The following is a 12,598-nucleotide window of genomic DNA, read 5'->3' as shown; positions in this document are numbered from 1 at the left end:
GTAGTCGTTCCCTTCTCCAGGAGATCTTCCCAACCTAGGAATCTAACCAAGGTCTCCTGCATTGCAAGCGGATTCTTTACCAGTTGAGCTATCAGGGACCCGGGGTAGGAGAATGGAAAAATACAAACTCACTTCGATAGGTCTAATGCAGAGAATTTCTTCCCAGCTGGGGACAGACTGTGATTGGGAAGAGGATGGGATATAAGAGTTGAAGAGGGGGAGGGTCCTATTTCCAGAGCAGAGCAAAAATCCTGATCTTTACACTCCATCTAGATGGTGGAGTCCAGTCCTTCTGATAAGAGAGGGCTTTTCAAGAAGAAACACAGCTAAACACACACACACACACACACACACACACACACTCAGAAATACCTGTGGGTCCCTTGCTGTCCCAGCTCCGCAGGTCAAGCTGTAGCCGGCTCACCCCTCATTGGCTGGCTGGGCCTCCTTTCAGGCTTGGCCTCTGGCCCTGCCCTCCTCCTCGGCCTTCACCCTCCCAAGCACTAGAGGGCACTCTCTCCCCGGGAAAGAAGACTGGGCCCTAGCTTTCCAGAGAGAAGAGAAAGGCCAGGAGCCCTAACCAAAGGGGGAGAGGAGGAGGGCCAGGCTCTGAGCGGCTTCCTCTATAGTCCACAGCACCGAGAGAAGAATCAAGACCAGACAGGAGCTGACAGCAGGGACCCGCCCTGTGAATAGTCCCAGACACTCCTCCCTGGGAAAGGGTGCGGCTGCCCAAGGCTTCCAGGAAGCCTGGCGAACCCAGGGGTGCCTGTGGGACCTGAGGGTCACATCCTGACCTCTGGGAACTTTCTGCCTGTGGGGACAGATCTGCTCCAGGAGTCTGAAGGTTCTGGATGGAGGTTGCTCCCCTACCCCCTCTCCCAGCCCTTTCCATCAGCCCCACCAGCAGCGGCGGATAAAGTAGAAAAGTACATCCCGGGAGGTGACGCACACATGTCCTTATTGCTAGAACTGATTCCCACTCTGTGGCCAAGGGGCCAATTCACCCACCACCCCCACCTCTGCATCAAACTGTCACCCACCCAAGAAGCCTCCCACAAGCCAAGACACTCCAGCCCCTCAGCCGCTCTCAGCTCAAAGCCACAGTTATCACCTCACATGTTCCGCGTCTACTCACAGTCTGAGGCTCTGGTCCTGGGAGCCCTTGAGTCTTCGTGGAGGAAACTTCAGGAGACACGTTGTGTGCATGCAATAGGACAGGTGTCTCCATGGGGCCTGCAGGGGCTCCCCCCTCTCCATGGCTGGAGCAGCCTCCTGAGAGCACTGAATGGACCCTTTTGAGGGAGCACCTCAAATCTGGACAGGTTGTCCTGAGTGAAGCTATGGAGTCACCCTGAGGCCCGGGGTCCCCAGAAAACCTCCCTCGAAGGGGCCCCTTGAATACCTTAGTTCCATCTACTGTTCTCCCTTGTGGACCCACAAGGGCCCGGGGCTGGGAAGAAGGGCCCTGGGGTGGTGCGCAGCAGAGTGGGGCGTTCCTGATCTCATCTTGGGCCCCCGGTGCAAGTGGCAGCAGCCCCAGAGATACATGAGGGGAGAGAGACTTGCAGCCGGGCGACTCACACTGCAGGGCCTGGGGCTTTCCTGAACCTGTGGACTGTCTCCCAGGCCTCCACCTCCCAGGCCTGACCCACAGTGAAGCTCTCAGAGAGGAGGCCTGTGGCCCCCAGAGCATCAAGTTAGGGAGAGGAGAATGGTTCCATTCTGCAGATGGGTTTGGGAGGTGGGAACCCTGAGGAGAGACTGGGTGGGTGGTGGCTGCCTGAGAGAGGAGGGCGAGCAGGTGAGCCCAGATCCAGCCTGAGACCAGCAAATTCTTGGAGACTAACAGGCTGAGGGGCTCCCTGAGGGAAAAACCCTGTTCTGGACAGAGGGTGTCAGGAGGGGGAAGAGAGACCTGAGCAGGCAGTTCTCTCTAGTTCTGTGCGCTCAGGACCAAAATCCTAACTGGCCTGCTAAATTGAACAGCCCCACCCTGGCCATCTCCCCCTCTCTCACCCTCCTTGGCCAGAGCAGCTACCTTGCTGAGGGTCCTTGTCTCACTCCTCACCTGGGTCAGGAGGCCCCACATCCAGCCTGGCTTCTTCCAAGAGACCTTCTGTGGAAAAGAAGGAAGGAAAAAGAAAAGCAGACAGATACACGGGCTGCTTCAAGGAACGTATTGCCTGAGACAGTGGTTCTCGAAGAACGTTCCAAGGAACCTGGGGGTTCCCAAGACCCTGCCGGGGCTCTATGAGGTCATGACTATTTCCAGTCATGAAATAACGCTGCAGTGTTATTTACCCTGAGCCACCCACCACAAGAAGCCTCCCACCAACCAAGTATCCCCAGACCGTCCCCTTGCTCACCTGCTGATATTTACACCAGTGACCTTAGAACAACCATAGGTCAGACTATTAGCGCGTTAGCGGGCACCAGGGAGGTGGCAGCAAACCGCACCAGCGGCCACTGTGTTCCTCATGCTGTACCCTCTCCACGCGAAAATGTAAAGTGATGGGAGCTGTTCACTTCGTTAGATCTCCACCACCATCATCTCAAGGAAAAGCACTTGCGTGATTGAAGGGTAAGCTGAACTAGCCACTTTTTTCATAGAAACACCATTCTTACTTGAAAGAACAAATAACAGCTCGATTATGAATACTCATGCTACAGTGCATAAGGCAGACGTCTATCCTGGAAATGAACAGAGTTAAACCTTCACTACAAGGAAAACCAGCAGGATATGTTAGTGCAATGAAACTGGAACTTTCGAGCAAAAATTAGAATTTGGAAAATTTGGCTCTGCTACCATGAGTGTGACAGTCTCTCAGAACGTAAAGATTTTCTTGATGAGATCAGTGGTGATATCAATAAATGTGATTTTTACATATGTGTATATATATATTAGATAATGAAATGTGCCAGCATTTGGAAGATGTGGATAACCCAGTAAATCAATCTTTTCCAAATGACCAGTATATTAAGTTACAGAATCATAAGAGACATATTTATATTTTGTGATAGACCAACAAATTCTAATGTAACAAAGAATTGATTAATATGGTCTGAGATTCTAGGATAACCCTTTCAAAATGTCTGCTTGTTGAGTTTTGGTGAATTAGCAAAGAAGAATATTCACAACAAACTTTATTGTAATTATTTATATAAGTGTAGGCTGTCATATCTGACTCTTTGCGACCCTATGGACTATAGCCTGCCAGGCTCTTCTGTCCATGGGATTTTCCAGGCAAGACGACTGGAGTGGTTTGCCATTTCAACAACAACTTTTAAAGACTATTAATATGTTCTCCTCTTTCCAACTACTTATCTGTGTGAGGCTCGATTGTCTTCAAATCTTCAAACAGAAAACAAATATCGCACATTAACACATGTATATGGAATCTAGAAAGACGGTGCTGATGAGCCTAATTGCAGGGCAGCAATGGAGATGCAGATGCAGAGAGCAGACCTATGGATGTGGGGTGGGGTGGGGACGGAGGAGAGGGTGGGGCGGATGGAGAGAAAAACGTGGAAGCACAGACACCACCACCCGTAAAATAGATAGCCAATGGGCATTTGCTGTATGACTCAGGGAACCCAAACCAGGGCTCAGTAACAACCTAGAGGCCTGGGATGGGGAGGGAGGTTCGAGACAGAGGGGACATATGTATACCTATGGCTAATTCATGTTGATATATGGCAAAAACCAGTACAATATCGTAAAGCAACTATCCTTCAATTAAAAATAAAGTTTACAATACAGAATTGTAAAGTAAAAATTAAAAATTAATTAATTAATTAATTAAAATAAAGTTTAAAAAAGAAAAGAAAAATAAAACAACACATACAACAAACTGATTACAGAAGTAGCAAAGTCCATTTGTCTTCATAGAAGCCATACGTTAATGATATCATTTTTCTCACTAGCCTTTTTTTGAAAATATAATTATTTCTTACTTTAAAAATGTATTAAGATAATGGGTTTACTGATACTATTTTGAGTGAATTAATAAGTATTTTAAATTGTATAATATTGTATATAATAGTAGATGTAACCTATATAATCAAAAACTCTGTTCAGCTCAGTTCAGTTGCTCAGTCATGTCCGACTCTTTGCAACCCCATGAATTGCAGCACGACAGGCCTCCCTGTCCATCACCAACTCCCGAAGTTCACTCAGACTCATGTCCATTGAGTCAGTGATGCCATCCAGCCATCTCATCCTCGGTCGTCCCCTTCTCCTCCTGCCCCCAATCCCTCCCAGCATCAGAGTCTTTTCCAATGAATCAGCTCTTCACATGAGATGGTCAAAGTACTGGAGCTTCAGCTTTAGCATCATTCCTTCCAAAGAAATCCCAGGGCTGATCTCCTTCAGAATGGACTGGTTGGATCTCCTTGCAGTCCAAGGGACTCTCAAGAGTCTTCTCCAACACCACAGTTCAATAGCATCAATTCTTCAGCGCTAAGCCTTCTTCACAGTCCAACTCTCACATCCATACATGACCACTGGAAAAATCATAGCCTTGACTAGACAGAGCTTAGTCGGCAAAGTAATGTCTCTGCTTTTGAATATGCTATCTAGGTTGATCATAGCTTTCCTTCCAAGGAGTAAGCGTCTTTTAATTTTGTGGCTGCAGTCACCATCTGCAGTGATTTTGGAGCCCAAAAAAATAAAGTCTGACACTGTTTCCACTGTTTCCCCATCTATTTCCCATGAAGTGATGGGACCAGATCCCATGATCTTAGTTTTCTGAATGTTGAGCTTTAAGCCAACTTTGTGCTCTCCTCTTTCACTTTCATCAAGAGGCTTTTTAGCTCCTCTTCACTTTCTGCCATAAGGGTGGTGTCATCTGCATATCTGAGGTGATTGATATTTCTCCCAGCAATCTTGATTCCAGCTTTTGTTTCTTCCAGCCCAGCGTTTCTCATGATATACTCTGCATATAAGTTAAATAAGCAAGGTGACAATATACAGCCTTAACGTACTCTTTTTCCTATTTGGAACCAGCCTGTTGTTCCATGTCCAGTTCTAACTGTTGCTTCCTGACCTGCATACAGATTTCTCAAGAGGCAGGTCAGGTGGTCTGGTATTCCCATCTCTTGAAGAATTTTCCACAGTTGATTGTGATCCACACAGTCAAAGGCTTTGGCATAGTCAATAAAGCCGAAATAGATGTTTTTCTGGAACTCTCTTGCTTTTTCCATGATCCAGCAGATGTTGGCAATTTGATCTCTGGTTCCTCTGCCTTTTCTAAAAACAGCTTGAACATCAGGAAGTTCACAGTTCACGTATTGCTGAAGCCTGGCTTGGAGAATTTTGAGCATTACTTTACTAGCATGTGAGATGAGTGCAATTGTGCGGTAGTTTGAGCATTCTTTGGCATTGCCTTTCTTTGGGACTGGAATGAAAACTGACCTTTTCCAGTCCTGTGGCCACTGCTGAGTTTTCCAAATGTGCTGGCATATTGAGTGCAGCACTTTCACAGCATCATCTTTCAGGATTTGAAATAGCTCAACTGGAATTCCATCACCTCCACTAGCTTTGTTTGTAGTGATGCTTTTTAAGGCCCACTTGACTTCACATTCCAGGATGTCTGGCTCTAGATGAGTGATCACACCATCGTGATTATCGGGGTCGTGAAGATCTTTTTTGTAGTTCTATGTATTCTTGCCATCTGTTCTTAATATCTTCTGCTTCTGTTAGGTGCATACCACTTCTGTCCTTTATTGAGCCCATCTTTGCATGAAATATTCCCTTGGTATCTCTAATTTTCTTGAAGAGATCTCTAGTCTTTCCCATTCTGTTCTTTTCCCCTATTTCATCTGTCAAGTGTGAAAGGGCCTTGAAAACCGCAAGGTTAAGAATCAGGGCCCAAGGAATGCCGCAGGCTGTCCTGACACAGGTAGGCCACACGGGGGCAGCCCGAACTCTGATCATCCCAGGCTACCGTTCACCCGCGGAGTCCCCCTCATCTCCATATCTCCTTCACCCCTCCCCACTTCCTTATTTTCCTTCTCTGCATTTTCCCGAGCTGCACAACTTCTTAATTACAGGAAATGATCATCTTCTCAGCGTAGTTTCTAGCAAAGCCGTGTCAGTCACATGTTACTCTGCAACCGTTTATCAGATACCTCTCAGATGACGTTAATCACCCAGGGATGAGTAAAAGGAGTTAATAAGCTAGTGAGGGAGAGGGACCCCAAGGCCAGCCATTAGAACGCCTACGTGGTGATAATGTGACAGCCCTTTATTTCCTGTTTCAGAGGGATTCCCGCGAGGCCGAGGAAGTCAACAGGGACACACTGAGATATTCATCAGGAATTTCTAGAAGGCTTTGGAACTTCAGCGACACACTGAGAACAAAAACCAGGTTCCACAAGAGATAGGAGAGGAGAAGGACTGGAAAAATGGGAGCCGGGGAACAGAAAATGGGGAAAGAAAATTCCCCAGAAAGCACAGAGATTATGAGTGAAGACAGCAAGAGGGAGTCAGGGGCAAGGGAACCCTTCAGAGTGGGGAGAGACACTGACCCCTCTTGGTCGTGGCCTCAGGGGACCAAGCTCACTGATAGGTCTCCAGCTGCAGAGCGTCTGCCTGCTCACTTGTTTGCGTGTGTGTTTTTAACACAGCTGAGGAAGCCATACCCACTGTCCAGAACCAGGAAAACTGTCCCAATTCATGCCCACTCAGGCAGCTCTGAATGTCCCTCTAGGAGAAGACCCCACTTCCCACCACCCTTTCCTTCCAACCTCTGCCCTTGGTTGGCAGTGAGGAGGCTGGGTGGGATCTGGGCACTTATTGACCAAGCCAGAAATAGCCTGCCCAGGTCACAGCCTCTACAACTCAGCCTCAGCCTCACCCAGGCCTGGGTTAGCCTGGGACCATGAGGTCTGCCAACCAAGGCCTTTTTTTTTTTTTTTTTTGGCTGCACAGGTTCTGAGTTATGAGATCTTCGATCTTCACTGGGGCATGTAGTGTCTTTTAGCTGTGACGTGAGAACTCTTAGCTGTGGCATGTGGGATCTATTTCCCTGACTAGGGATCAAACCCAGCCCCCCTGCATTGGGAGCATGGAGACTTAGCCACTGGACCACCAGGGAAGTCCCCTGCCACAGCCTTCTGTCATGAGGGAACTCACTGCCAAAGCAGGACCCCCAAGTGTGGACTCCCTTCTGTTTCGAAGCCCCGTCCAGCTGCTCACTCCACCAACCACCGACCCTCCTCTCCTCCCACCCAGTCACTTCCATCCTAACCAATACTGCATGGTCCCAGCCAACATCTCTGCAGAAAGTCACCGGGCAACAAACAGACCTGTGTGTATTTCACACTCATTCATTTCCCCATTCCTGCGTTTATTAATTCAACAACTTCATTCTGCACCTACCGAGCAGGCTCTTGCTCCATCCTGGAACCGCAGAGGTGATTCAGGCCACACCCCTGGCTCAGGGAGCCTCTGCAGAGTGGAGGAGAGTGACCTGAAAGACAAGAACTTCAGGCGTTGGCCTGCAACCATGCTTTGTTCAGCACATACCACGTTCCATAGTTAACGTTTTTATTTTCCTTTAAAAGTAGTTGACGAGTCTTATAAGCAAGTTTTCACATAAAAAAGCAGATTTCCTGCAGCTTTGGGAAGTCCATTAAATGATCCACTCTCTCACGCGGCTGCCTTCCCCCGAGGATGAGTAACAGCGGCCCCCTCAAGTGAGGAATGCTCTCGTTTGCCACAGTCCCCACCGCTCTATAGGCTCTCCAACCCTGAGACCCATGTCTGCTGTCACAAGTCGCACTACTGACGGTACTCTGGGTGCTCTTCAGCTCCCACTGCTTCACCACTTGGCCCCAGGTCTCTAGCTCCTGCGAGCTTGGGTCTCGGATCCTTGGTCCAGAGCGAAACATGCCGGGATAGAGGCAGCAGAGGGCGCTGTGGATGCACACACGAGGGTCACCCAGGCGAACTTGCCCCTACAGCCTAAAACGGAGATTCCCTAACTGAGGAGGGAACCACGCAGGATGGCTGCAGGCTGTCCTCTGCACTTTCCGTCAGCTCAAACAGTGGAGGCAGACCCCTCGCCCTCTTAAAAGCCAGGCCAGACAGGCGCAGGAAGGCTCAGCCATCCTTGCTGGGCTGCCACAGCGGGAGCCAGAGAGGGTTGGCCACCTCAGGGGTCCTCAGGCCACCACCAGCCCCTGGCGATCACAGGTGGGAAGCACAGCCTCGGTGGCTGTTGAGAGAGGGGTCCCAGAAGAGAGGCAGCCTGCTTCCCACCTCACTCAGAGGGGACAGGGGTGTGGGGTGGAGGGGAAGTGGACTAAGCAACTAGCTTCCTCCCAAACCAGCTCCGGGCCATGGCTGGGGAATTTCACAAAAAGTCAAAAAGAGCTCTGTGAACACTTCCTGTCCTGGCCCAGCCCCCTTCCTGGCAGTGAAACAGCCCAGCCTGGGCTTACCACATAGGCTCACCTATGAAGCAATCTTCGCCCGACAGGGCTGAGTGTCTCGATCAGTGGTGTATAAAAACTGGGCCCGCATCTTGCTGTCAAACCCTTCTGTGTGGCTCCTCGGCTTGGGTAAGTGAGCTGCCAGCTACCCAGGGGCTGGAGCCTGCCCACTGACTCTTCACTCCCCTTACCCATCTTCCTTTCAAGCCTGGAAACCCTCCTTGATTGCTCACTTTAAAGCTTCCTTCCCTTTTTCTTAGGTCATGCTCTGCTGCAGTCTCCTATCCTCAAAGGCTCTCTTTTGGGCATTGCCTAGACATTGTATAAACCATTCCTCTCATGTCTGGAACTGGGTCATCTCCCAGTTCAGTTGCAGTCCCCACTTTCTTTTCATTCTGTATTTTCCTCTTCATTCCTGTGTGCAGACAGTAGGAGGGTCAAAGGAAGCTTGACAGTCTTCTAAGCATCCAACTCCGTTGCTCAAACAGAAGGCAGAAAAATGGCGGACCAATTGTCACAAATGGAATCCAGCATAGAAACCATCATCAACATCTTCCACCACTACTCTGTACGGCTAAGGGACCCGGAAACCCTGATCCAGAGAGAATTCAAACAGCTGGTGCAAAAAGAGCTGCCAAACTTTCTCAAGGTAAGGCTGGATTCCCGGCAGACCTGACTCAGTCTGGGCTAAGGATGGAGAATGGGGATGCAATCTGCAACCATCAAGGAAAATGTTCCTGCCCCTCAACCCAGCCTCCAAAGGCAGTGGGCTCCGTGTTTGGAGCAGGATTTGGACCCTGTCACTAGAGGTGGTCCACAGTAGGTGGCACCAATAGCCTGAGCTTGTACAGGGTGCTAGCTTCCGTCCCAGGCACGGCACGTAGTGGCCAACAGGGACCCACTGTCTTAAGGGGAGAGACACGTGGCAAACGTGTTGGCCAATCAAGAACACAGATAGATCCACCGCCAATAGAGTGCTGTGGGCAATGTGGACTGGGCAGGAGAGAGGCAACTTGTTAAATACGTGAAGGGCCCCTCCAAGGAGGTGACCTTTGCACTGAAACCTGAGTGTTGGGAAGGGGCTAGGGGAAGCAAGTGACAACGACTCTTGGAAGGAAGCTAATGAGCCTGCAAGCATCAGATGAACTTAGAAGACCCAAGAGGACTTTTCTAATCCAAAGGCTCTCTGGTAGGAAACAAATAAACCGCATGTGGGAAGGGACCCAGCCCAGCACCAGTGTGTACAAAGCGCTCCATAACATGTTAGTTTATTTCCCTGATCTGAAAATGATCCGGCAGCTCTAAGAAAAGGAAGATTCATTCCACTGGATCTTTTTGTTTTCTTTCCAAATTTGGTGACTTGGGGGACATAGATGCTGTGCTCAGAAGGCTGGGACATGTAAGTCCCAGTCTCAGTTCCATTTCTGGAGCAGGATAGCCCAGAATAGGTGGCCAGCCCTGCCTGGGAGCCCTTCCCATCTTGGTAAGGTGGAGAATTGCAGTGGACAGAGTCGGGGGGACGCTGACAGCTCCCTGCAGGGGCAGAACTCAGCAAGCCAGACTCTGGGTCACGGGGGACAAGAGACGATACAGCCAAGACGTTGTGTGAGTAAGGTTCTCCTCTGTGTGACCCCTACTCCACCCCATCCACCATCCCCCACATACAGAGCAGATAAGCCAGGAGGGAAAGCCAGGCCCCAGCCCAGGGGCTGCTCAGGAGTGAGAGCTCTGCCAGGACAATGGCAAAGGTACAGAAGAGGAGATCATGGTGAAGCATTGCAAGAGGAGACTCAGCAGAAGTGCCCAGGCAGTGGGTGGCAGAGCTGGAGCCCAGGGGGGCCTGGATCCTCCCCTCATGCCCTTCCTTGCACACTTATCACACCATCTCATTTCCCTCAGATGCTTCCCCACCCTACAGGCTGAAATGAGGGTCACTAGCCTGGAGAGGGAGGGGAGAGGAGGGCGTGATTCTCACAGAAGCCGTGAGAACGGGACAAGTCCAGGCTCTGGGTCAGATGGTAACATGGGTGTCCTCCCTTCCACTCCCAAGCCTTGGCAATCTGCACGAGCTAGCTACCCTCTGCAAGACCATTTTCTCAAGTGTTCCTCAAGGAAGATTCCAAGGCTCTCTATAATTGTTGTAAGAACCCAGTGAGGAGGCACCGCTGGACTCACTGCGTGATCTCGGGCGAGTCACTTGACCTCGGATCCTCTCCTGTATAAGGGAGAGAATCGTGGTGCCGGGGTTGTGTGCAGAAGGAATTAGGAAGCGTCTCGCAGATGCTGAGACTGAGGCCCAGAAGCCCGGTGTCACTGTGTCTCTGCCACCGGCTCACTTGCAGAGCTCCTCCCTGGCCCCAGCCCTGGCCACACCCCGCCCTGATGCCCTGTGTCTCCCTCCTGCAGAAGCAGAATAAGGATGAAGATGCCATCAACGAGATCATGGAGGACCTGGACACAAACCAAGACAAGCAGCTGAGCTTCGAGGAGTTCATTATGCTGGTGGCCAGGCTGACGGTAGCCTCCCACGAGGAGATGCACAAGACCGCACCCCCAGGAAAAGGGCACAGGCATGGGCCAGGCTTTGGGAAGGGTGGCTCAGGCCCATGCCCTGGCCAGGGTGGCCCCGACCACGGCCACGGAGGTCACGGCCACAGCCACGGGGGTCACGGCCACAGCCACGGCGGTCACGGCCACAGCCACGGCGGTCACGGCCACAACCACTGATCGGGAGGCCAGCCACTGCCCACCTAGGGCCTCAGGGCTGCCTTCGCTGTGGGGCAGGGAAATGGGGGTGAAATAAAGTCTTCCTGCGAGTCAATGCTCTGCGTGCTTCTTCCCCCTCCCGCCTCCCAACCTGACCTTCCCAGAAGCCTGGGCATCAGACAGTCCTGGGCCTTAACTGGGCCTCAACTTCTTCATGCAGTAATAACAAAAGAGAGAAGCAGAGAGACTGTGAGTCTCTTCTGGGTCCCTTGGGCTCATCTCCTGGACCATCTCCTCCCCCACGACTCCAGACTCCACTGCTCAGATGCCCCTTACCCCACCCCAGCTCAGGACCTCCCGGTGAAGTCAGCCACTGTCACCGCAGAGAGAAACAGGTGTTAGGCCTTCCCCTCGGCCTTCAGCAACGTCCCAACCCAGCCCTCCCACTCTCTGCCCAATGCCGCCCACACAGCCCTCTCCTACTAGAACCTCGAGTGTGTGAGTGTTGTGTGCTGTCACGTCTGACCTTTTGTGACCCCATGGACTGTAGCCTGCCAGGCTCCTCTGTCCATGAGCTTTTTCCAGGCAAGAACACTAGAGCCAGTTGCCATTTCCTTCTCCAGGGGATCTTGCCGACCCAGGGGTCAAACCCGCATCTTCTGCACTGGCAGGTGGATTCTTTACCACTGAGCCACCTGGGAACCAGAACCTTAGGCCCCTGGAAGTCCTCCAGACACGCACACAGACAGAGCATGTCTGAGGAGGAACGCTGGAGTCAAGGACAGATGGAGTTCTGAATCCATGAGGGTGTTGGGCATCTCTAGCAGACGCAGAGTCCTTCCCGTGGACACAAGGGAAGGTGTGCACACAGGTGGGGAGCAGGGCCCTGGCCCCAGGAGGATGGGAGCGTGAGAAGGGCCCAGCCTGTCTGCTGGAAGAAACCAGAGCCATCCCTGGGTCTGAAGCCATGAGCCCCAGCCACTGCCGTGAGGAGGGACACTGGGTCCAGGGAGCCTCTTGGGCCTGCAGGTTCTGATCCTAAGACTCCAGGGCAAGCTGAGCTCCTGGAGGGGGCGGGAGTTCCTCTGGGCCTCGTTGGTAGCTAAGAGCTCAGGTCAGCAGAAGCCCTGACTGCCCTATGAAACTGCAGCCTGGCCTGGCTCCCAGGCTCCCTGCCTCAGCAGCCTCCAGACCCAGGCGCTCACTTCAGAGACACCCAAGTGACTCCCCTGCACTCGCTGCTTGCCCTGAGCGCAACCGCTCCCGGGTCATCTCTGGCCTGGGGTGAGCCTACCAAACACCAGAGCCCAAATCAGGGTCGTCCTCCTGCCTGTGCTTTCATCAGGGAGAGAACTCTGGCAGGGTTAGGATGGGGCACAGGGCAGGAAAAGATGAACAGCATCCATCCCCTGGGTTACAAGTAAAGAAAGCGAGGCACAGTGTGCAGAAGGGT

General features: G+C 51.5%; 1 protein-coding gene across 2 annotated transcripts; it reads left to right on the top strand.

Annotated features, from left to right (window-relative positions):
* The first annotated feature begins 8,407 nt into the window (after positions 1-8,407).
* Positions 8,408-11,260, top strand: S100A9 (S100 calcium binding protein A9). Of its 2 annotated transcripts, none has more exons than XM_040230579.1 (3): positions 8,408-8,568; positions 8,865-9,088; positions 10,846-11,260. In XM_040230579.1, exons 2-3 carry the CDS (start codon positions 8,939-8,941, stop codon positions 11,164-11,166), a joined length of 471 nt encoding a protein of 156 aa, XP_040086513.1. In that variant the 5' UTR covers positions 8,408-8,568; positions 8,865-8,938; the 3' UTR covers positions 11,167-11,260. The 2 variants fall into 2 exon arrangements, with proteins under 2 accessions (XP_040086513.1, XP_040086514.1); XM_040230580.1 differs by having other exon boundaries at positions 8,465-8,568; positions 8,928-9,088.
* Positions 11,261-12,598: the final 1,338 nt, after the last annotated feature.

Source organism: Oryx dammah, unplaced genomic scaffold (assembly GCF_014754425.2).
Source record: "Oryx dammah isolate SB20612 unplaced genomic scaffold, SCBI_Odam_1.1 HiC_scaffold_28, whole genome shotgun sequence".
Classification (NCBI taxonomy): Eukaryota; Metazoa; Chordata; class Mammalia; order Artiodactyla; family Bovidae; genus Oryx; species Oryx dammah.
The sequence above is the reverse complement of the archived record's forward strand: the minus strand, read 5'-3'. Positions and strand labels throughout refer to the sequence as shown.

Excerpts from the sequence above, each read along its gene's own strand:
- S100A9 (XM_040230579.1), top strand. The coding sequence starts at position 8,939 with ATGGCGGACCAATTGTCACAAATGGAATCCAGCATAGAAACCATCATC. Across the intron at positions 9,089-10,845 it reads AGCTGCCAAACTTTCTCAAG|AAGCAGAATAAGGATGAAGA; the intron begins GTAAGGCTGGAT and ends TCCCTCCTGCAG.